Source organism: Zootoca vivipara, chromosome 10 (genome assembly GCF_963506605.1).
Source record: "Zootoca vivipara chromosome 10, rZooViv1.1, whole genome shotgun sequence".
NCBI lineage: Eukaryota > Metazoa > Chordata > Lepidosauria > Squamata > Lacertidae > Zootoca > Zootoca vivipara.
This window is the reverse complement of record NC_083285.1, coordinates 7,500,999-7,527,037: the sequence shown is the minus strand read 5'-3', so window position 1 is coordinate 7,527,037 and position 26,039 is coordinate 7,500,999. Positions and strand designations below refer to the sequence as shown.

The following is a 26,039-nucleotide window of genomic DNA, read 5'->3' as shown; positions in this document are numbered from 1 at the left end:
GCTTGAACTCAGGAGGGGAGGGACTTCGCGATATCCCCTGTCCCTCACAATAACCTATAGAAAAAAGGCAACATGAATTTTTTGTCCCTGTAGGGTTAGAATGGTAGGAATTCATAGCAGCTCATTCTCAAAAATGGAATGTTGCATTAATAATTGGGAGGGATTCATTTTCTTAACCTTTCCCTCTCCTCAGCCCATTTTATTGGTGCTGTGATCGCACTGTAGGCTTACGGAAATAATGTGGCTTAAGGAAATAATAGGGACTGTAAAAGCTATAAGAGTCCGCATTCAACAGGTAGCAGATGTGCTTCATTATGTAGGTGTTCTTCTTCTTCTTCTTCTTTTTTAAACATATTTATTGAATTTTATAATAATAAGAAAAAAACACATACAGACAAACCACATGGGAAATACCCCATGTGGGAAACAACAAATATACAAAATACAAACATACAAAAAGGATAACATACAAAAATGAAAAGTAACCTTAAGAAGAAACAAAGAATAATATACTCTTGTTTATATATCCATGACATTGTTGACTTCCTCATTGTATGTAACTGCGCTTCATTGTATATCATCTTTAGTAATTTCTAAATCATGGTTCAAATCTTGATTCAATGATGATACCCAGGTCAACCTCTCTTTTAAATCAGAACCAGTGAAGGCGGTGAAGGTCCTGTGTGAGTGTCTGGAGGCGGTTGGAGGATGGATGGCGGCTAACAGATTGAGATTGAATCCTGACAAGACAGAAGTACTGTTTGTGGGGGACAGGAGGCGGGCGGGTGTGGAGGACTCCCTGGTCCTGAATGGGGTAACTGTGCCCCTGAAAGACCAGGTGCGCAGCCTGGGAGTCATTTTAGACTCACAGCTGTCCATGGAGGCACAGGTCAACTCTGTGTCCAGGGCAGCTGTTTATCAGCTCCATCTGGTACGCAGGCTGAGTCCCTACCTGCCCACTGACTGTCTCTCCAGAGTGGTGCATGCTCTAGTTATCTCTCGCTTGGACTACTGCAATGTGCTCTACGTGGGGCTACCTTTGAAGGTGACCCGAAAACTACAACTAATCCAGAATGCGGCAGCTAGACTGGTGACTGGGAGCGGCCGCTGAGACCACATAACACTGGTCCTGAAAGACCTACATTGGCTCCCAGTACGTTTCCGAGCACAATTCAAAGTGTTGGTGTTGACCTTTAAAGCCCATCGTTCTGCCCGGACACTGAGGTCCAGCTCCCTCGCTACGAGAAGCCAAGTTACAGGGAACCAGGCAGAGGGCCTTCTCGGTAGTGGCACCCACCCTGTGGAATGCCCTCCCACTAGAGGTCAAAGAGAACAACAATTACCAGACCTTTAGAAGGCATCTCAAGGCAGCCCTGTTTAGGGAAGCTTTTAATGTCTGAAGGATTTCTGTATTTTAGTGTTTTGTTGGAAGCCGCCCAGAGTGGCTGGGGGAACCCGGCCAGATGGGCGGGGTATAAATAATAAATTATTATTATTATTATTATTATTATTATTATTATTATTATTATTATTAATGTACTTAACCTATTTTTTACTTTTACATCACATTTCATAATCCATTCAAAACTAAATTAACACTTAAATCTAACACTTAGTATATTAAAATAGGGGGGGGGATATCAACAAATCATTTTCTACAACCTCTTTGTGCTTCCAAATCCTAAACATTCTCAATATTGCAATTATTTTTCAAATAAATTTTAAATATCTTCCAATCTTCTTCCACCGACTCTTCCCTCTGGTCAGGGAGTCTCCCGGTCAATTCTGCCAGTTCCATAAATTTTATCATCTTCGACTGCCACTCATCCACTGTAGGTAAATCTTCATTCTTCCCATTCCTAGCCAGTAAAATTCTCGCTGCTGTTGTGGCATACAGAAAAAAACATAACATCTTTCTTAGGTATTTCCTCTCTAACTATCCCAAGTAAAAAAAGCTTCTGGTTTCTTAATAAATATGTTTTTCAACACTTTTTTCATTTCATTATAAATCTTTCCCCAGAAGATCTTTACTTGTCCACCACATATGGAAAAAGCTTCCTTCTTGCTTCTTACATTTCCAACATTTATTATCATTCTTGTGGTAAATCTTAGCTAATTTTACCGGTATAAGATACCATCTATACATCATCTTCATCATATTTTATCTTAAAATATTACACACAGTAAACTTCATATTCTTTTTCCACAACCTTTCCCAATCCTCTATCATAATAATATTATGACCCACATCGTTTGCCCATTTAATCATTACAGATTTCGTTTGTTCGTCTTTCGTATGCCATTCCAGTAATAAATTGTATTTCTTTGAAAGATTCTTAGTTTTAGATTCTAACAACTCTGTTTCCAATTTTGACTTCGTTATTTGAAAACCTACTTTTTTATCCAATTTATACATTTCATTTATTTGATAATACTGTAACCAATCATTTACATTGCTTTTTAACTGTTCATAAGTTTTTAGCTTAATTTTTTCTCCTTCCACCAATATATATTTATACTTTAACTACTTGGTTTCCATATTCAATTTTTTCTGTGCCTTGGCCTAAAAAGGTGAAATCCACCTGGGTGTTTTCCTTTCTAATAAATCCTTGTATCTAATCCATACACTGTACAATGACTTCCTAATGATACGGCATTTTAATCCTTTATGAACCTTAATTTTATCATACCACAAATATGCATGCCAACCAAATGCATTAGCATGACCTTCCAAATCCAATACATCTGCATTCTCAAGTAAAAACCATTCTTTCATCCAGCAAAGTGCTGCGGCTTCAAAATATAACTTTAAATCTGGCAGGGATAAACCTCCTTTCTCCTTTACATCCGTTAACAATTTATATTTAATTCTTGGTTCCCCCCCCCCCCCCCGCTATATAAATTTTGATAACTCCCTTTGCCGTTCTTTAAAACATCCTAAATTATCAACAATAGGCAATACCTGAAATAGAAACAACATTTTTGGCAGTACATTCATTTTTATCATAGCTATTCGGCCCAATAAGAATAATTTCAAATTTGACCACGTTTCCAAGTCTCTCTTAATTTCACTCCACAATTTTTGGTAATTATTTTTAAATAGATTTATGTTTGTATCAGTCATATTCACTCACAGATATTTCACCTTTTTAACAAATGCCAAACCTGTGGTGCTCTGTAAACTGTTTATTTCTTCTGATGTTAAATTTTTTGCCAAAACTTTGGTTTTTACTTTGTTTAGCTTAAATCCTGCAAGCTGTCCGAACTCCTGGATTATTTCCAGTGCACTGGTCTCCGGGTCTTGTAATGTCAATACTAGGTCATCAGTGAAAGCTTTTAATTTGTACTGTTTTGATCCCACTCCTATCCCTTTCACCTCCTCATCATTCCTAATCATGTTCAGCAATACCTCCAGGACTGTTATGAAAAGTAAAGGGGAAAGTGGGCACCCTTGCCTGGTTCCTTTTTCTGTTCTAATTTCCTCTGATACCACATTATTCACAATGATTTTCACTTTCTGTTCAGAATAAATCTTTATACCACTAATAAACCCCTCTCCCACCTCCATCTTTTCCAAATTTTTTATCATGAAACTCCAAGAAACATTGTCAAAGGCTTTCTCAGCATCAATAAAGATCAATACTGCTTTGGTATTTATCTTTACCTCCAGCCTTTCCAACACATCAACCACATTTCTTATGTTATCCTGCATATGCCTTGCGGGCAATAAGCCCACCTATGTAGGTGTTCTTCTTACAGGTCTGTAGAAAACCATGTTGCTTTTTGCCAAGGGTGTGGAAAGCAAGGAAATGCTTATTTAAAGCACAGTCAGTGAGAACACAAATAATGCGAAGAAAATGTCTAGGAAGCGAGTTGCTAATATGTCACCATCATCAATCAAGTTGGTGTGCCTAATCTGATTTTCAAGATTAGCCTGAGCTAATTGCTTCAAAGTCAAGTTCTAGCCTGGAGGAAATTATGCTTGTTGTAAATTACCATATATTATGTTTTGCCTTCCAACCTGCTTTCTCACACACACACACACACACACACACACACACACACACACACACACTGTCACAAATGAAATTTGTGATAGATTTACATGAGAATTTATAGATAACACCAATCCTTCCAGGCTTCTCTTCCCCATGAGCAGTCAGCAAAGTGCCTCGAAGATGCTTATAAGCAAGGCATGGTGTTGACAACCTTCAAAATTTCCCGACAGCTAGTAGTTCAGTCCTTGTACATGTAAGCTCTGTGTGGCAATCACAGCAATTGATTGACCCATCCTCCATAAATATAGCCAAATCTTTGCAAAAAACCCCACAAACCTTCCCACCATTCTTTATTGTGTATATTGAAATACACTACCATTTTGAAACACATTCTTTCTTTTTAATTTACTCTTAGGCAAAATGATCAGAGTTCAATTTCTAGCATTTCTAAGTAGGTCTGGAAAATCCTGCGTAGCTGCTGCCTGTCAGTGTTGACAGAACTAGACTGGATGGGCCAATGGCCTGAGCCTGAGGAACATAAGGCAGATTTCTATGTTCCTAAACAATGTACCTCTTTGTGTTATCAGAATGCACACAAAAGTGCCATTTTTTTGGTCTGAGTGTACAGAGTGTGCCTGCAACGTAGTAACTAGCATGCAATTTTTCAAATTAAAATATTAATGCTTGCTCTATTTGTTATTTGTGCATCCTAATATCTTATTTTCTTTGAGCACAGTCGCTCATTGATCTTCTTTTAATTAAGCCTGTTGCTTACATTCTGAGTGTGCACACTTAATTAAGAACCCAGCCTTTTTTGTCACTGCTTTTACTTAATAGACGTTTGTCAGAAATTAATCCTATCAACACCATGCGGTCTGCTTGTTGAGCTTTGTCGTGTCTCTCTGGCATGCCTCAATATTGTTGTAAAGGTAAAGGTACCCCTGACTGTTAGGTCCAGTCGCGGACAACTCTGAGGTTACGGCGCTCATCTCGCTCTATAGGCCAAGGGAGCCAACATTTGTCCGCAGACAGTTTCTTGGTCATGTGGCCAGCATGACTAAGCCGCTTCTGGTAGACCAGAGCAGCACACTGATGTCCCTAATTTAAATATTTCTGAATTCTGCAGACTTTGTTAGCCCAACGATGACTTTTTCCTTTCAAAGTACAGGCACCCCCCCCCCATTTACATGCGTTCAATAAGTGTGCGACAAAATACATGCACATTGCGCCAAACCCGGAAGTGACCCAGAAATGTCATAGAGATGTCACTGAAACGTCACGAAAAGGGCTGAACAGAGGCAGGGCAGAGACGAACAAGGTGTTTGCAGGCTTTTTCAATTCAATCAATTATACGCGATTTCATTGATGTACACGGTGCCTTGGAGCTTAATCCCTGCGTAAACTGGTAGCTAGCTGCCTGTAAGCCAAATTATAGTATACTGAGGCAGCAGTCTACACACAAATACACAATAATATGCACTAATACTCAATAAGGCTTACTTCTGAGTTGACACACATTGGATTTCATGTGTTCAGATTAGTGTTTACTGCAGATCCAGGGCACCCCCACCACTGATATCCTGTAATTTTTAGAGAAATACTCCTCTTTGGTGTGCTTTTTCTGAAACCAACTTCCATGCAATTCCAAATTAGCAGCCATTCTGTTGCTGCGGTGTGAACAGTTTGGGCAGCTTTTGCCCATGCGCGGTTGAAAGCTTTGCCAACCTGTAATTCAGTACAGGGAAAGAAATCGGCAGGTGAAGACGCCTCTGCAAACAAAAGGCAAGATGGCAGGATGGCTGCTGGACTTTGCCCCGAGATGGTCTCAGGATGCCAATGCACTTGCCATCTGTGCAGCCTGCACTGCCTCTGTATTTTCAAGAGCATCCATCATGTGGGTCGAAGGTCTCCTGAGCTCACCCCACATCAGGACCCGCAAAGCACTTCTTAAACTTTCCAGAGCAGCAGCGTTTGTAGCAGATGCCACCCAGATTGCATTGGGCTCCTTGGAGTGGGAGTGCATCCGTGGCAAAATCTCTCTCCTGGTGGAAAGCATTAATCAGAAAAATGGTTACATAATATGGCAAAAATGGCAGGCAAGCTTACAGTGATTTCTTAGATGTTAGAATGGACAAAGTAAGTAATCCAATTTCTCTTTGTCAATGAAGGATTGTTCCCCAAATGACTACCCTTTTAAAAAAAAAAATCATTTCTCCTTCATTTTGAGTTATGTCTGCAGTTAGCTTGCAGTATGTGAGTGGTACTGTATTATAAGTACTGTATGTTCTTTTACTTTGATGCTATTTCTGTTAAGCTTCCCATGTGGGTGGATTGAAATACACTAACATGCCCACCTGCTGCACATAGATAAAAAATGTGTTGTGCTGGGAACACGAAAATTCAGATGTCTAGAAATGAGGAACGCTTTCCTTAGAGTCTAAGAAACCGTTCCCAATTTTCCCTAAGGATACAAAAATAAACAAAAATAATTATTTTGCCATGTTGCTTTTTAGGTACTCATTACTCATGTCTTTTCTTTAGCTTCTTTCTATCCTTCTATAAGAGATAAATATCTGCCCAACATCACAAGCGAGCAAAAAAATAGAAAACAGAATATTTTGAAGAATATATTAATATATATTTTTTCTATAAGCATATGTGAACATTTTCCAAGAAAGCAGGGAGAACATGGCTACTGAATTAATGTCGTGTCTGCAGTAAAAGGGAAATTCCTTCTGTCAATTAAGTTATTTCTGCTCATTCATGTTTAGAGAGAGTGCTCCACAAAGCTCTCTTTTTTGCCTTGTCTGCATGCTGTTCTAGTTCCCTTTTTAAAAAAAACAGTGGATACTATTTCTTTTACATATATAACTCTGCTGTGTTCACTTTATATAAGGGGAACATTCCAAAGAGAGGCCAAAAGCAGCTTTGGAATTAATGAATCGTGCAGAGGCAGATAAATGTGTGAAAGAGAACAGATAACTCACTTGTTCCTTCTCAGATTCACTTCTCCTTCATCTGCATCAGTTGGTGGTGATTTTGCATGTAACCAGATTAGATTTCCAACTCAAAATGATTTGTCAGGTAAAGGCATAACTTTGCTTTGAAATGAAACCATGTCCCACTCAATTGAGGCCTTCCTAAATAATGAGCTATGGGGTGCAGGGGGCTAATGGAGGAGGGCAGAAATTGCCCAATTTGAGGCAATTCCCCACATTGCCCTGCAGCCTCCAGTGCCCCATCCCAGATTGTTCAAATCGGAATCCCCAACTCTTTTCAGGTTTTCACATTCGCAGTTTGCTGGGGCCGGCAGTTTTCTTGCTCTGTGGTAGTATTGACAGAAAAACTTTTAGGGGGTACCTGATCTCAGAGGAGCTCATCGCAAGAAATATGCATCCTAGTCGCTAGGAAGGAAGGAAGGTCAAACTACAGAGATTCCAAGAACACAGAAATTAAATTGAAGCAGTCAAAATACAATAAATGGGAGGTGGAAACAGCAGCTCTTTAGGCCATCAGGGATTCCTATTACCTGGTGTCCAGTAACTCACTTGTCAGCCACAGCTCTAATTTCACTCATTGGCTAAAAACACTGAAATGGCAGGCTGGGTCAACTCATAGAAATGGCTTAGAATGATACCTGCACATTTTGTTTCATAACTTTATTTCTAGGAGAAATAGAGACTTGCTCTTTTCTTCTTTAAATGGAAGTTCACATTTAGGGGCCTTTCCCGACTACAGGCTGGGAATATTGGTATCTCTTGTACCCACTTGTCTGAAACCATGTCTGGAGCTGCCTTCAGTGTGTGCATTAGGAAAACTATTCTCTTGGTTCCATGTACTTCAGTTTCCCTTAGTCCTACACCTGGCTTAATTTCAGGAGTACTTGTCTCAAGTGCCATCCATGACTTATTTGGGATGGACCTCTATCTGGTATAATTTTGTTGCGATTATGGAATGGCTTTTTATGGCGCAGTAAAGAACGCTGGAAGAATGGCTTTTGTCTGCCAAGTTTCAACGTTTTATTTTATAAGGAAATTACAGCCTGGATTTTTAGTGGTGATTTAGACAGAAATAATGTCTAAATTAGGAAACATCACATATAGGATACATTACTAAGAGTTACCTTTATTATTTGGTTGTTTTTTTTAAAAAATTAAAGTGTTACATTAAGCTATATGCAGATCAAAGATGAATCATTATGCGGGTTGTATTTTAGCCGTGGGATTTGTCTGACAGCGTGAGGAAAATGAATCTAATCCTCTTGTCTAATTGCTCAATGTTGCAAGTTGCTAGAAAGAATAAAATTGAGCAAGCTTGCAAACAGGGGGGGGGGGTAATCCCTGAAGTTACATTTTCAGAAAATATTTAGATAAGCAGCAGGGCAGCAACTGAGCCACAAGTCGGTGCCACCAACTCATTAGTCCTTTTCTTTGGGTGACATATCTGTTATTGTCCATAACATATATTGTATTTAATTTGAAGACCTGGCATGCTTAAGATGGCAAAATATGCCTTTATGCAGACTGAGAGGTATCCCTTATCAAAATAGGATCTGTGTATGCTCTCAGAACGTTGACTGCAAGAGGCATATTTTATTGCATTGCGGACTGTATAACCAAGCTAGGGAACTATTGATTAAACCACTACAGTGGTACCTCGGGTTAAGTACTTAATTGATTCCGGGGTGCCATTTGCACCCTGAAAAGTACTTAACCCGAGCGGCAATAGTGTGCGTGCGCGAAGCGCCGATAGAGCGCTTCTGCACGCGAGCGAAGCGCGCATAATGCTTCTGCACATGTGCACGCAGCGGAACCTGGAAGTAAACACTTCTGTGTCCGCTGCGTACTTAACCTGAAAGTACGCAACTTGAAGTGTACTTAACCCGAGGTATGACTATATTGGCAAATCTGAAGCCTACTATACCAAATATCTTCTGGACGACAAGTCCAATGATATCACAGTGGCCGTGGCAAAGTTTCTTTCAGTAGTCATACAAATCAAACTTGAACATACCCATGACTAAACAAATAATACTTCGGTCTCCCTTCCCTGGGGGGTTGTCTGTATGAATCTGTATTTTATTCTGAATCCATGTTATGGGTTGTTGGACCGCAATAAAGATTATTATGAATATGTCATCATGAGTGGTAAACAATTGTAGTGTGAATTGCAGTTCTGTATTTCTCACGTTAAAATGAATCCATAATACTATTTTTAATGTCATATGAAGGCACATCATTGTGATTTAATCATAGTCATAAGAGAGTATGGACTTGAAAAATGGTAAACATTGTGGATTGCCAAAGGCTGAATTTATGAGTTATCAAAATAATTTAAAGTTCACACAATTTATTATTTGTACCCTGCCCATCTGGCCAGGCCTCCCCAGCCACTCTGGGCGGCTATAAGGCTTGTATTGCAAGAGCTAAAAAGCAGAGTGGGTCACATCTTTCAGAAGCCCCACTTTAAAGGTAGGAACTTCCATTTTCTGAATGGCCTGTTCTGTTTGGAACATCCAGGTCCCTTTAAATACCCCATAAACATCAATGCTGCGTCTCTTGCAGAACAATCTTAATCAGAAGCACAGCTCTTAATTTGGCTGTTGCACCATTTTCAATTTAAATAAACCTCCAAATTTCAAAGTGATTTGTTGATTCTTAAATTCTACAGCAGTGTCTTATGGCAGATATTCTTAAGAACATAAAGTCATGTTTATTTATGTACCTTGTTTTCTGAAATCCTGCGCTCAAAGCGGTTTGCAGCCGATACAACTATATCAGCAATATCATCACTCTTAACAAGTCCATTACAAAACCTGATTAATTGATCCAAACTTACAGGAAACGGTCAATATGTTCCAGTAATCAGTACAAACTCAAGTTTGTTTTACTAGAAACAGTGCAAAAGCAACATTGCTACGTATTCTATTTTATTTAAATTCACTATGACTCATTGGAGTTCAGCTCACAGGAAAGAAACCTTTGTTGATCTGCTCTAAGCACTGAGCTAGTGTAATATTGAAAGGAATGACCTGTGAGATTGAATGCCCCGGGTTAAAATAACACCTCCGCCATTTTCTCCCTATCTCAGGCAGCCTGTCTCAGCCTCTCCTCTGTAATGTTGAATTACGTTACATTGCATTAGCCTACTGTATGGGTTTCTTGAACTGTTAATATGCATGAAGTACCCTGAACACTTCAGAAATAGGGCATGCACCACTATTATTATGAATAATATGTAAATCTTGTTCTTTCCACTTAGAAATATAACTCACTAGTGTGTTTTTTAAAACTGTTCCTACTCTTTTTAATGGGGAAAAACAGTTTCATAAAAACCATTTTTTAAATATTGAAATTTTACCTAGATCCTGGTGGCCTAAGCATCCTGTGAGCATTTCATTTGAATAATAATAATAATAATAATAATAATTTATTATTATTTATACCCCACCCATCTGGCTGGGTTTCCTATATAGTTCCCTATTTCCCCTGCGCCTCCCTCCCAAAAGCTGCTCCAGCATTTCTTTCTTCAACATCTGAGCAACTACTGGTGTTATACTCAAAATATGCGGAGCTGGAAACAAATGAAAAGAAAGCATTTGCCTTTGTCTGAAATCAGCTTGAATGCTACTACAAACGACTTTGCCAGTTCACTAGCCAAGGACTCTACAGTGCCTGGACCTCCTAACGCTTGCATTCCCCATGAAGTCTGCCTTTGCTTCTCAGACTCTTGTCCTGAAGAGATGTAACGGTAGAAGATTACTGGAAGAGACGTTAATGAATTTCAGGGTACTGAAATTAGTACCTAGTCTAAGGAATGGTTCTGTTTTGATGCATTGTCTGAGATGCTTAATGGCATTAAATGACTGGCAAATTTAGTCAACTTCCTTTTTTCTTCCTCCCTTTTAAAAACCTGTGCCCCACCTAATTTTCAGACAAAATTCATTGCAGAGTTCAATTCAGACCGCAAAACGACATCAAAGTCTGCCTAAATCAGATTGAGGTTAGTGATGGTCCCTGAAAGGATCGTGCTACTGGAAACTATAGAGCCCTATTTATGGAGGAGTGGATTTTCTTCTTTTTTATCTGAGAGAGGTCCTGAGGCTTCTAGCTCTTAACTGTGCTACGTGCCATCTGCATCGCAGAATGCACTGCTAAAATGTGTTTTCTGCTGAAGCAATGTGGAGAATAGAATGAATCGACATTCCTGAAGGTGAAATACCTCCGAGGGAGATTTGTGCATGTCTGTTTAGATACTTTCTGTCGGAATTTAATTCCCACCTGAAGGAACGGGTTGGTGGTGTTAGTAAGCCCCTGACAACCATTTTGGAAATGAGACATGGGGTTGCAGTATTGAGAGAGAGCAATATTTTTATTCACTACAGGTACATTTTTGTTTTGGAGCATTATTTGACAACTGAAAAATTGCTGTGAAATAATATTAAATAATGCTTTTATTTACTAAAGCTTAGTTCAGGATTTGCCCTGATGTTTGAATGTTGCTAGGTTGTTTTTTTACTGGCGACATATTAGGAGGTTGGGACAATGAGTGTCTCCGTCGCCCATGGTGGGGAATGCTTGAGTCTATTTTTTAATTGCACCAGCCTGGTTGTTTCTCAACTTAACGTTTCCTGGTTGACTGGGTAAGTTCCCTGTGGCGTATATAATTGGGTGGCCTCACGCCCTTGATAGATTGTAGATGCTATTTTTCTTCCTGCTGGCAATATTATGCAGAGATGGTTCTGCCTAAAGTGTGGCATCGTTCTGCATTCTTCCTGTTCCTGTGTAACATCAGCAAAATAAAGTCCTCTGGCTCCTGGGTATGTCCCTTGGAGGCTTTCAAAGTGCTACAGCTCCTGAATCGGCTGGGAGAACCTGTCACTTGCTTTCATTGTTTAGATAATAATTTCATGCGCCTGTACAGCTTGTGAGAATAATCCCATGTTAAGAAAATGTGTGGCAAGAAGCAACCCTTAAGACTGAAATTCAGGAAGTTATTTTCCATAGAAGTAAAAAAAACACTTTTTCTGTGCTGGGAATTAAGATGATGTTAAATGCAACCTGATTTCCCCATTCCATTTTAAGGGGAAGAATTGTATTTATTTGGATTAGTGTACTTGGAAGGAAATAGTTTGCATGACTTGTATGCTTTACTTGCAGCTGTCGACGCAAGGAGAAGCCAGCCAGGTGATTGGGCCGTTAACAGAAGGTCAAAGAAGGAACGTGGCTGTAGTGAATTCCTTGTACAGGTTACACCAGTCGGTTCTTAAAGTAAGTGGCAGGGATACTTTAAACATAATCATTGTTAAGTTGTGGTTTTAATACTTCACTGCAAATCCTGAATCGAATTGGAAAGAATGTGTAAACACTTCTGAAATGGTCTCAGTGAATAGTGGGATAGAAACCAGTTTCCCACCCACCAATCTCTCTCTCATAGATTTGAAATGTCTGCCGCCTTCGGTGTTTCTTTGCTTATTAGTGGCAGGAGAGTTTTCTGTTAATTTAGGTTACTGTAATGGAGTTAAGGATAATACTTTATACAGTGGTACCTCGGGTTACAGATGCTTCAGGTTACAGCCTCCACTAACCCAGAAATATTACCTTGGGTTAAGAACTTTGCTTCAGGATGAGAACAGAAATAGCCCGACGGCAGCAGCAGGAGGCCCCATTAGCTAAAGTAGTACCTCAGGTTAAGAGCAGTTTAAGGTTAAGAACAGACCTCCGGAACGAATTAAGTTCTTAACCCGAGGTACCACTTGAATTCACTTGCCTAAATTATGAACTGTTGCAGAACATGACAAAAGAACCTCTTAGGGCTTTGTATGAGAAGTGATACAAGCTTGGATCCAAGCCGTGGTATTTTGGATTGCAAAGCCCCTTTAAACAATAGTCCCCCATGCCGTGTCACAAATTTCATTGGAAAGTCCCCTCCATTTTGAGACTGCTTTGGCTGCCCTATGGCACCTTTGCCCAACTTGATGTGTTCCAGCTGTTGTGGTCCTAGGCAGTCTGGCCACGATCAAGGATGGTGGGAGATGTAGTCTACAACATCTCGATGGCAGCGGGTTGGGAAAAGCTGTCGTGTAGAATTGCTGCACGGTTTTGAAAAACATGAACTCAAAGCCCCCCTCGAATGCACAGAACTAGAAGGATTTCAGCCATAGCATTTAGATTAGTGTTTACATTAGAAGCCATATCTTAAAACCATAAGAAACAAAAACAAATATTTTAAAATCACTGGTTTCTATATCCTATATTCACATTGCAGAATGTAAATCATTCTCACAAGTTTCGTGTTACCCACTTTGGAATCCTTGTGTTAGTATTTTATATGTACAAATAAATCTTGACATGAAATTTGGAAAAGAAAAGAAATTGCTAGGACCTTACTTGAATGTGAACGCTGAACAAGTTAGAAATAGTTATGGAGGAACAGATGGGTTTTTGTGTCACAAGATGTTGGCTCCATAGCTTTTTTAAAAATGCTGTCAGCCGGGGGGAAAGATAGGAAAGCATTTAGGAGGTGATTTTTTTCAGTTCTGTATTTAAAAATCATGGAGGTCCAAGAGGAACGGTTTGATTAGCGACATGATGTTTTGTGGCATTTTATGTATATCATGCAGTTAGTTATCCATGCACCAAGTCAGTGTAGAAACCGTATTTGTGGCTTTCATGGTTGCCAGAAACGATAGAGATTGCAAGGTCCTATTGTGATGGAAGATTCCTTCTTGCTGGCTTAGCCTCTGGAGATCCATAATCAAATGAACAGGAAGGGCTATATATTTCACATGCTCTGACACTTGATCCCTGATCTAGAGGGAGGAGGCCTGAGACCAACATTGGCTGGTACCCAGAGCATGGCCAGGGAGGGGCCCAACGATGAGCAGCAGTAACTGAGCTTTGGCTTCACCAGGGTCTCAGTATATGATTGAGCATTTCTGCATCTCTTTTTAGGTAATATCCTGCCAAAGTGCATTTCCAGCCTCTTCAGAGGAAACTATTAGCACAGCCTTGAAGGTAGGTGAATATTAAAAAGTCACGAAACTTGCATAGATTTGAAACCTGCTGTTTCCCCCCACACACACACACACACTCTAAATACTAAGCCACATTCATTTGCTTGCAACATTTGTGGTGGTGTCCTACGGGACTGAGTTAAGGAAAACCTATCCATTCATGTTTGGTTTTGAGATAATTTGCTGTCTGTGTTAGGTGAGGATGAATTAGCTAAGTGCTCAACGTTTAGCAGAGGCTCTTGGGCAGCACCTGAATGATAGCAAGGCAGAGGGAAACTGCCTACCTTTTCACCATTAAAAGTGATGATTCTTCTTTCCTGGTGCTTTCATTTTTCACGTTTAACTCCTCCCTGGAGATAGCTTTCCATTCGCTTTCATCCATGGTCTTCCCAATCCACTGCTTTTCAATGTGTGAATGTAGGTTGAAAGAAAAACATTCACCGCCTCTTTTGAAGGCTAGGGCCTAGACCTCATTACGTTGATCTTTAATTACATATTAAGATAATTGGCCTGCCCTTCTTTCCAGGAAAAGCCCCTAGTTTCAAACGATATTGTCGGCATAATTTAAAAACTACCACAAGAGGAAGCGTACATATTTGAATGGTGGAACAGTGCATTCTCAGATACTGGTCAGATACTTCAGTTTGTAGAAAGCTCTTGAAAAGGTTGTCACATCATGCTATACTTCTCTGAAGAATTTGTCCTGTTATAAGTGACTCTTTTATTGTTCAATCACTGCTCCACATAAGGAGTTGGGAAGATTTCGACTTAAGTTGCACAATAAGTTTAACCTTTCATGTATATATAGGTTCAAAATATATTGCACAACACATCTATATAGATATATCTCTATGTATACACATATGTACTATGTTGTGGCACAAAACAGCACTGTTCAAAATTTTGACAAAGTTTTAATAATTTATTTATCTCTTGGTACTCATGGGCAGCATGTTGACATCTTGTATGGTTTTTTTTACTCATTCTTTTTCCTCCTTGGTTATCCTTCTTGTAGACAGTCTATGATTTGATGGGAAATGCTGTGCAACCTTTGCTGAACTCAGTTGGAGACTCAATAGAGGCTATTATCATCACGATGCACCAGGAGGACTTTTCTGGGTAATGGAGTCACTACCTCAGTGTTGTTTTAAACATGTGTACAATATGGGCACCATATCGAAAACCCCAGAGATTGATTACCTTGCAGCAAAAGTGCTTGCCTCAGCAGCCAGCCTGTGCTATCAGTGGGGGAAAGAGCAGGACTTCTGACTGCTGAAATTATTTGTCTGCCTGGAAAGTAAATATGGACAACACTTTTTAAAATGAAATGTGAGAAGAGGATTTTCCAGTGAGGATTTTTTTTAAGCCACTTGTTTTTATTATTTAGTTTTTAACATTTAAAGTTACAGTAGAGGGTGAGAATTGACTGGATGCAAAACAGATATTTCCAAGAAATAAATGCTGGTTGATCTCTGTTTACATAGAAGCAGGTTTTCAGTTGTCTCTCCCTTCACTGGGTCTTTCAAGCCTGAAAGGTTTTCTTCTATATTAGCATCATTCTCAGCTGGGAAGGAGTTCCCGAGTGATAGGGAGCAGGGATTCCACTTACATTTCTTTTTGTATCACATATATTTGGGTGTGTTGGGGGAACCTGGGCCTTCTCTGAAGATGTGCAGGACTGGATTAACTATTAAGTAAAATAAGCATGTGCTTAGGGCATCAGGGGAAGGGGGGCAGCACAGATAATGTCCATTGCCAGACTTTTAGCATTAATGGTCACAAATTGGTTAGCTGACTTGGAAGTATATTTTTAAAAATCCCAACAGAACAACTCTACAACTTGCCAGACTGGGTGCCCTATCTCTACTAAGTAGAGAAGCAGATATGCTACATAAGATTTGTTTTGAGGATCTGATCAAAGACTTTTTAGTTAGGCAAAATAGGAGAACATTTTTCAAATATAAATGAAGTGGAAATATACAAAAATCAACATTTTCCATCTTACTGTATGTTTCATTTCATTTCGAGAAATAAAATTTCGTTTTCTGGTTTATTATTGTTTACATTTTGAACTAGATATATATATGGGGCACCAAAAAATTTAAGTGCTAAGGACCTCTAAAGGTCTTAATCCATTGCTGAAGGTGTGGCAAGCGGCAAACATCACTTTGCTCAGGTTAATAGTTGAGTTTGTGGGAGCGAATCCCACTGCAGGCATTTCAGTCTTCTGTTGAATGAGCCAAGCAGTATTACTCAGGCTTCCATCCTTGAATTCTTAGCCCCCACCCCCACCCCAAAAAAGATGGTGAGCAACTTTGCCCTGCATCTGCCTTGGTGGGATTGTGTGGAGAAGTACAAAAAAATCTAGTTTTGAGAGAAGTTCGTGAAGTTTTCTGTCCCAGCTCCATTCTGCTTCAGCTGTACAGTTGTACCTTGGATCCCGAATCCCTTGGTACACGGACGCTTGGGCCCCCGAACGCCGCAAACTCGGAAGTGAGTGTTCCAGTTTGTGAATGTTCTTTGGAACCCGATGGGGCTTCCAATTGGCTGCAGGAGCTTCCTGCAGCCAATCAGAAGCCATGCTTTGGTTTCCAAATGTTTTGGAAGTCGAATGGACTTCCAGAACGAATTCCGTTCAACTTCCAAGGTACGACTGTAATTGCTTATCCTCCTCTATGAAGGGATCCAGTGGAGAGAACATGGACTTCTGAAAAATGTTTTTTGTTATTATATATGACTGGAACTTACGTAGGCCCTCAGCCCTATCTAAAGTGGGGCCACTTTGAACAGAATTGGGGGGATAGGTCAATTGCTTGGACTAGAAGACCTGTTGACTCACTTTACTGACTAAATCCTCTTAGATATGGATGCCCAGTACAGTAGTTGGCTTGAAGTCTGGTCCCTGCTGTTCCCTTGTCACTACTACACCTTGTATCTTTGTCTGGTTCTGCCCAGATTGGAGGCATCTGTGCATATAATCTCTGAGCAATTTAAGTCAAGAGCAGACTTAGTGAGGGTTTTTAGGCAGGCTGGACTTTTAACACCACAATATGTATGATGTGGTCTATTATTAGAGAATTATTCCAACAGCTGTGCCATTTACATTTAGAGCTTTTCAGCTTCCGGCTGATGAAAGTGCTCCAGACTTGGAGGGGGGAAGAGGAGGAGAAAGCACCAGTAGAACGGTGCACATTTTCCTTGCAAAACTGCAGTTAACGTGAGGAAAAGGTGTTTCAGACACAGCGTATTCCTCTATAAATATGATGGTGTGATGCATGCAGCCATTGTAGTCGTCCTTCACAGGATAAAGGTGAAGCAGCGCAGTGACATGGTTAAAGTTGATACAAACATGAAATTAACATTCGTTATCCTCTTTGTTTCTTTTGATAGGTCACTACCCACTTCAGAAAAGCCCGATATCCCTTGTTCTCTGTACATGAAAGAACTACAGGGCTTCATAGCAAGAGTCATGAATGACTACTTCAGACACTTTGAATGCTACGACTTTGTCTATGAGAGCACTGAGGCCATTGCCCAGAGAGCTATTGAGCTTTTTATTCGCAATGCCAGCCTATTAAGGCCTCTTGGCGAAGGCGGGAAAATGCGGCTTGCTGCTGATTTTGCACAGGTAGATGAAAGGGAAACTGTTGGTTTTATTTCCTCATATGCACCAAACTACACATTGAATTTGAAATGCTATGCCCTGAGACATACAAACACATGCTGCTTCGCTGTTCCATAAGCTCTTCTCTATCTGAAAATATTTATATTCTGCATACATGACAAGCAGAGTCCGATTGTAATGATAAATTAGGATCTGTTAGATTTGGCTGGATGTTTTTCAGCTTCCAAAATTGGAGTTTGAGAGCAGAAACCTCGAGGCTGTGGCCCTGTACTGCTGAAAAGAAATCTTAGTCTGCATTATGGCAGTTACATAGTTTAGAGGGTCTGTGGAGTACAACTGAGAGCCAGATTCTACAAAAAAAAAAATGGTGGCAAGTTTCTTCCATAGAAAGATTAAAAATGGCATTTATAGGTGCTGGAACTGAGTTCCGATTGGGAAAAAAAAGCCTGGGTTGTAACCATAGAATGAGTCTTTTCATTATCTTCCTGAAAACATATTTTTTATTATTTTAGTTTTTTAAAAAACTAAAGTTGTAGTGCATTATCTTAGTGCACATATCCCTTTACTGAGAGATATCTCAAGTTGCGTTCACTAGAATGAGCTCACTAGCAATCTGTGCTCTTGTTCTTTGGATGTTTTAAGTAAACCTATGACTCTCTAGTTTCTAATTCTCCTTCTGCCCATCTCCTACTTGTAATTTTTCTTGCTTTGTTTTGGTTTATTCCTTCTGTTTCTCAATAGCCCTCCCATTTCATGCCAGTTTCAAGAAAGGTAGCTGGGACTTAGTATTTGGGCATCCTTAAAAGTAATCAAAAACATGGCTTTAAAGCCATGTCTTGTTTGACCCTGGGCCACTCATTCGTGAGAGATACTGAAATTCCTAAAGTAAGCTAGAGCCCTGAATTTTGATACACACATAGTCCAAGGCACACCAGTTATTAGAAAATATATATACATTCTGTTTTACATTTCTCCTTGAAACGGGACTTAAAATGTAGGGCCGGATAACAATGTTACTTCCAGTACTTTTTTAAATTTTATGTATACATGCATTTGTATTCCACTTGGGATTCTCAGAAAGATTAATACTTAAGAGCATTCAGTCAGCCATACTGAAAATAATAAACCACCAAAACATTAGTGACCAAGATAACAAACCACGGAAAACCAATAGTTAATAAGAAAACACACACACACACACACACAGCCTGAACAAATTAATAGGTATTTTGGTACTAAAAAGTTAAAGTTGTGTCTGTTCTGAGGACACATAATGCAGCTACTTCTCTGAAGCTAAGAAAGTCTAGTCAGTGCATCGATGAAAGCCTCATGTTCACTAGCTCAAGTTCCATCATGGAAGAAAGGCAGGGTATATATGTACTAAATCGCTTTGTGATAAATAAGGTTTGTGCCAAGCATCCCTTGCTGGGATGTCATAAAGGAGACAGGGCGCCAACACTGTAAAATGCACAAAACATGCTAAGTGTGGGTTGTAAGATCAGCTTGTTATAAACTTCCTTCTGTTTTTAAGTTTCTTTTTCCAAATATTTGCATTTGGAATTTGAAGGTCTACAGACTATTAGTAACACTGAACTTAAATAAGAAAAGTGTGAAAGGGAGATATTTATAAGTCTCACCTTAGAAATGTGGACAGGATGTATATCTAAAAATGTTTAAAGTTACGTCCAAGGCACCCTAATCACTGGGGAATTTGACTGTTTTTATATCTAGCAGTCAAAACATGGATGTCTATAAAGATACGAACTTGAAATATATGGGTAAAGGGGGGAAAAATGGCTTATGCTGAATGCCTGGCTCAATTTTCACAATTCTGTCTGGCCTGGAAAGAATTTGCTAGGGTCAGTAAGGTACTCTGAAATGACATTTTCCTGACATTTATTCATATCATGAGACATCATCCAGGAATTGTTGTACATTTTGACCTCCTCATTATGAGGAGCTTTGTTGCTGTGTAAAAAAGTCAAGTGTGCTAAGGTTACAGTAATTTGGAGTATTTTAGGTTGCGAGTCAGATTTTGCACTTTAAAAGCTGTGCAGCTCTGTATGATTAAGAGACTGAAATGTGAACATGATGGAGTCAGAACTGAGGAAGGAAACCCCACAATATTTTTTCAGTATCTGACACACACAAAAATACTCTTTTAAGACAACAACAACAACAACAACTTATTATTTGTACCCCGCCGATCTGGCTGGGTCTCCCCAGCCACTCTGGGCGGCTTCCAGCAAAGATTAAAATACAATAAAATGTCACAAATTAAAAACTTCCCTAAACAGGGCTGCCTTCAGATGTTTTCTAAATGTCAGGTAGTTTTTTATCTCTTTGACCTCTGATGGGAGGGCATTCCACAGGGTGGGCGCCACTACCGAGAAGGCCCTCTGCCTGGTTCCCTGTAGCTTTGCTTCTCACAGTGAGGGAACCGCCAGAAGGCCCTCGGCGCTGAACCTCATTGTCCTGGCAGAACAATGGGGGTGGAGACACTCCTTCAGGTATACAGGACCAAGGCCGTTTAGGGCTTTAAAGTTCAGCACCAACACTTTGAATTGTGCTCGGAAACGTAATGGGAGCCAATGTAGGTCTTTCAGGACTGGTGTTATATGGTCTCGGCGGCCGCTCCCAGTCACCAGTCTAGCTGCCGTGTTCTGGATTAGTTGTAGTTTCCGGGTCACCTTCAAAGGTAGCCCCACATAGAGCACATTGCAGTAGTCCAAGCGGGAGATAACTAGAGCATGCACCACTCTGGCGAGACAGTCTGCAGGCAGGTAGGGTCTCAGCCTGCATACCAAATGGAGCTGGTAGACAACTGCCCTTGGATACAGAATTGACCTGTGCCTCCATGGGCAGCTGTGAGTCCAAAATGACTCCCAGGCTGCGCACCTGGTCCTTCAGGGGCACAGTTACCCCATTCAGGACCAGGGAGTCCTCCACACCAGCCCACCCCGTCCCCCCCGAACAGTACTTGTCAGGATTCAACCTCAATCCGTTAGCCACCATCCATCCTCCAACCGCCTCCAGGCACTCACACAGGGCCTTCACTGGTTCCGATTTTAAAGAGAGGTAGAGCTGGGTATCATCCACATATTGATGGACACTCAACAAGAGTTGTGAGCTTAGTGTAGAGGGGGAAATGGACGCATGTTAACAAGCAAAAATATTAATTGCATCTCCATTAGCTAGAATAAAAAGATTCACTCTTCATTTGTGAAAGCACAAATGTTTAACCTAGGGACTGTAAGAAATTATATTGTTCTTTTGGATAGAGTAAATTACAGATAAACCACTCTTCTTTCCAAAAGCCAGTGAGAGGAGATGCAGAGGAGATGCAGGCTGCTTATATTACTGTTATTATTTCATCTGGCATAAATGAATAAGCTGTGGACTTTTCATTCTTGGTATATTCTTAATTTGGCAATAAAACTAGATTCATTCCTGGTGGTCCTAAAATAGCTGGCGGTGGTTCTCTTTACATGGTAGCAGTAGTGACGTTGGTTTTCCAATTCCATGGCTTCATCCCATGGTTGGAATGGATCCATTCCATCCAATTGCATGCTCGTGGTTGTAGGTTGTTGCCCAATTGTTGCCAGAAATTCTGCTGGTAAAAACTGGTTCTAGTTCATGAAATTTGCTGGCTGAAAATCTGCCTTCCCCAATTCCTGACTGGCTGGTTTGGTCCCAGGGCTTTGAATATCGGACTGAAGTGCAATTCATTTTCTCTGACAGATGGAGTTAGCAGTCGCTCCTCTCTGCAGACGGCTCTCTGATCTGGGAATATCCTACAGGCTCCTAAGATCATTCAGGTATATTGCCTTCAAAATATTTTTCACAGCTGGCACCAGGTAATGAAGAATTTCAATCAAGTCACCGATTTATTTGGGTTTTTAATTAAAACCTTCTGGCAGCACTGTGTGAAAATTACCAACAAATTAGTACTTTTTCCTTGAACGTTTTATTCAGAGTGTAACTATAACTTGGGAGAATTTTGTCATGCAAATGTCAGCTAAATTGCACCTTTTTGCTTTTTGTTGTGGATCTCAGTTTTTATGCTGATGAGCTGCAGTTACACTAAGCCCCCTACCTTGATATTAGAGGATTTGAGATGCAATGTTTTTGTTTAATTAAATAATAAGCTGCTGTTACTACAAACAATCGCTTACCAAATTCCATAATGATGATGAAGCAAAGCGGAAAACAACTGCTGCATAGGAAGGAACAGGCTTTTGTTTTTAAGGTGCTGTGTGTGTTATTAGAGTGGCATGGATAAAATGAAGCCTTCCTTGGGTTCTGTCTCTTTGGGGGCAGGTACTTGTGGGTCCCTTTTTTGTGGGTCAAAATAAGCTGCCAATAGCCAACACTGTTATGGGTGGAGACAAAACATTTGCCAAGAAATGGGAGACTCTAAGAGGCAACCACAGGTTCAACTCCCAATCCAACCTTGTTTGCGTCTCTGCATTTTCCCATGCAAGTGAACGGCCATCATTCAATCCTATGAGAAAAAGTGAAGTACCTGTTGGAAGAGCCTTCTGCAATGTGGAATTTAATCCACCACGAGAGGCATTTTCCTAGTAAACTATAGGGAAGCGTAATCTTCTTTTCTTTTAACTGTATCATCTTAATTTCTGCTTTATCCCCCGCAGGCCAATGCTGTTCCAGACTAGTGAGCATATCATCAATAGCCCGGCCGTGGGAGATATCATTCCATTCAGTACCGTTATTCAGTTCTTATTTACAAGAGCACCACCTGAATTAAAATCTCCATTCCAGGTAATTACTTTACGCAGCCTCTTCACACTATATACTCCACCAGTGGCAGAAAACCATTTCTCTCAAACTGCTGTCGCCAGTGCTGTTTTGTAGCTGTGCTCAAGTTGCAGCATGTGGGGTTGGTTTTACGAGATCACGGCAGGCTGCAGGCATTTTCCATCCTAGTTAACTTCTGGCAATAGAATGCTTTCGCAATTCAACAGCCACAGAGGAAATAATCAAAGATGATACTGTGATCCTTCGGCCCTTGCCAGCCTGGCCAATGTCAGGGATGATGAGGACTCTAGTCTATCCTCCCCTCCCAGCTTCTTCCCCTCTTGTTTAATCCATCAGTAAAAGTAAAGGGACCCCTGACCATTAGGTCCAGTCATGACCGACTGGGGTTGCGGCGCTCATCTCATGTTATTGGCCGAGGGAGCCGGTATAGCTTCCAGGTCATGTGGCCAGCATGACAAAGCCGCTTCTGGTGAACCAGAGTAGCACACGGAAATGCCGTTTACCTTCCCGCCAAAGCGGTACCTATTTATCTACTTGCACTTTGACGTGCTTTTGAACTGCTAGGTTGGCAGGAGCTGGGACCGAGCAACAGGAGCTCACCCCGTCACGGGGATTGGAACCGCCGACCTTCTGATTGGCAAGCCCTAGGTTCTGTGGTTTAACCCACAGCGCTACCTGCGTCCCATAATCCATCAGTAGTTGAGACTAATTTAGTGGCCATTTAATTTGTACTGAGCTCTTTTACACGTTTCCAGAGCAGTCGCCCAAGCCAAAGTGCTGTGGAGAAGCAACTGGTTTTTTTAAGTCCTATGTGGTTGAGCGCTAAGCAATCTATGAATTGCTGCTGATTACTGTATACCAACCTGTAAAAGGCTGTTGCCATTAACTTTTGCCCAGTATGTGAAAATGTCTAGAAATAATATATATTTGTATTTATTTATTTCCTGTGAAAGAGAGCAGAGTGGACCATTGCACGTTATTCCCGGTGGCTTGATGACCATCCATCAGAGAAAGACAGACTCATTTTGATACGGTAAAACACATTTTATTTTTCAATTAAGTTTAGAAATACTATTGCAATTTGGAAACGATTATTTCTTTCCTGCTGTTGACCGTTTGTGGATCCTGCTCCCTGTCTAACCATGTGTGGAAGTGCTTTGGTGTATTCTAAGCAACAACTTCTATTAGGTCTTCTTCAAGACATTTATAGCTGCATTGGTTTCAGGGATTAACTCCAGACCAGCAAGGTAGTCTTTTATTAGACCTTTTTTGGTGCAGAAGCAAGCCAGATTCCAAATTACACAGAATTCTCTTTTGGGAGGCACTCTTATTTCCTACTGCAGGAGAAATTCATCTAATAAAGATGTCATCTTACTTTTTTTATAGCTGTTTGGGGATTCAACTACTTGTATATCCTTGTGCAGTACTGGCTCTATGATATGTTTTGAATGATACAGTGCCTCCTGGGCTGTAATCCTAAGAACTGCAGCAGAAACTCTACTTAAATCAGCAGGACTGCTTTCCAAGTTAAGTATGTTTGGGATCAAGTTGTTTGTTTCACTAGAGTGTTTGGAAAACTAAAAGGGGAAGAGAAGGAGCTTGGTGAGCAAGGTATATGGAACAAAATTAAAGCACTCTTGAAATGGCTTTCTATATTAAAGACAGCAACACCCACCCACACCTGAATAGGTACAGATGCACATGCATGCACAATTAAACAAATGAAAGAAACCATATAGGCAGTGCTGTGATTACAGGCAGTAGTTTTTGCTGGAGCTTGTTTTACTAAGGTAGCAGCTAAAATTAAGAATAAGGGCAGTGATGACTCCTCCTGAATCATACTTGAATCATCCTTGAATGCTTGTTTCACAGGATGCAGACACTTAGGAAAAAGAGCAGTACAGTGGTACCTCGAGTTACAAACGTCTCAGGTTACAAACGCTTCAGGTTATAAACTCCGCTAACCTGCAAGAGTTACCTTGAGTTGAGAACTTTGCCCCAGGATGAGAACGGAAATCGTGTGCCAGCGGCGCAGCAGCAGCAAGAGGCCCCATTAGCGAAAGCACGCCTCTAGTTAAGAACAGTTTCAGGTTAAGAACGGAGCTCCGGAATGAATTAAGCTCGTAACTAGAGGCACCACTGTATATGTAGGAAATATTAATATTCTTATTCAAGCCTCTGGCAGAGGGTCAAAAGCATTTCAGAGTATCTGTCCGGAGTAGGGATTGCCTTACACCTCTGAAGGATTGCTCATTGTTACCTCCTCCCTCCCCACAGCTAGCTTGGTTTTAGATTTTCAGGCAGCCAATGGATATCACACAACAGTGTTTGACATGTTTTGTTACATTCCCAAGTGCCCAAGCTTTGCTGCGTGCCCAAGTAGGATATGCATTTTTCGTTTCCTTGTGACGATTGTGCCATCTAGTTAGCTGTGTCCTACTAAACAGGATCAGCAACTAGCAAACTCTTCAGATGAGCTAAACAGTTACTTGGTAGAAATGGAGAGCAGCAAGTAGTGGAATATCGAGCATTTTTGAATGTGTATGGTTTGCCATTTAGTTGTTGTTGGTCAAAGAAAGGGAACATGGAAAGCAGTGTGGAGCAAGCTGCCCCTTGAAACTATGCTAAACCTTGCATACAGGTGGCATCTCATCCCACCTCTGCTACCCCTTTGTTGGAGAGGATGTTGGGAAGGAAACTCTCTGGTGAGAATGTTCAGGGGTGAGGGAGTTTTGGCATGCCATCTTTTTGGTGATAGTGATTGTGGTCGCAGAAGTAGTAACTATAGATTCAGGCCTCACCTGGTTCATGTGTCAGAATAAGCCTTTACACCAAAACTTCTCATAGCTGCCTACATGGTAAAAACAGCTATTGGAAATAAGAGGAGCTTGTCCTCTGGCACCCTTGACTGCATTACACAGCAATGCAGACCAGCTAAGGGAGACATTAAATTCCAACCTAAGGGAACTTAGATTGGCCGTACCTCAGATACCATTTTGGAGGTATTGGTTGGTCTAACTCATGGGTCGGCAAACTAAGGCCCGTGGGCTGGATCAGGTCCAATTGCCCTCTGGATTCAGCCCATGGACGGTCCTGGAATCGCTGCTTTGGTCAGCGTGATTTTTTGGGCGGTGCCATTTTTTTCCCCAAGCACCATTTCCCACCCCCTCCCTCTCACACACATACCGCAGCACCTCCTCCTCCCTCCCTCCCGGCTTCTCCCTGCCCTTTGGAGGAAGGGAGCTGGGCTCTGATTGGTGCCAGCCAATCCGAAGCCTTGCCACCCGTACACTGAGGCGCAGCTCAGACTCGCCACCTGCCCGTCAGCCTCTCCATCCATGGCCTCACTGTGGGTATCGTGACGGGCATGTTGTGGGGCTTCAGCTGGCCCCCAACCGTAGAGCAGAGGAGGAGGTAGGAAAGCAGGGGGAGGGGAGGGACTGGGGGAAATGGGGAGAGAGAAGCCCCCTTCTGCCACGTGTGTGAGTGCAGTCTGGCCTGTCACAAGGTCTGAGGGGCAGTGAACCAGCCTCCTCCTAAAAAAGTTTGCTGACCCCTGGTCTAACTAAACATTCTTTAATGACGACTTTTCCTAGCCTAAACAAAAAATAAAATATAAAAA

General features: G+C 41.0%; 1 protein-coding gene across 2 annotated transcripts in view; it reads left to right on the top strand.

The window, feature by feature from the left end:
- COG5 (component of oligomeric golgi complex 5) overlaps positions 1-26,039 on the top strand; it is a 149,247-nt gene that overhangs the window by 120,440 nt on the left and 2,768 nt on the right. The window contains exons 15-22 of one of the 2 annotated variants that reach the window (XM_035127863.2): positions 12,158-12,268; positions 13,952-14,014; positions 15,029-15,132; positions 17,404-17,641; positions 21,380-21,456; positions 22,294-22,420; positions 23,371-23,450; positions 23,804-25,830. In XM_035127863.2, coding sequence (XP_034983754.2) covers positions 12,158-12,268; positions 13,952-14,014; positions 15,029-15,132; positions 17,404-17,641; positions 21,380-21,456; positions 22,294-22,420; positions 23,371-23,450; positions 23,804-23,855 — 852 coding nt within the window. In that variant the 3' untranslated portion in view covers positions 23,856-25,830. Of the gene's footprint in view, positions 1-12,157; positions 12,269-13,951; positions 14,015-15,028; positions 15,133-17,403; positions 17,642-21,379; positions 21,457-22,293; positions 22,421-23,370; positions 23,451-23,803; positions 25,831-26,039 lie in introns of those variants that run through there. The other variant, XM_035127862.2, reaches the window with a different exon arrangement.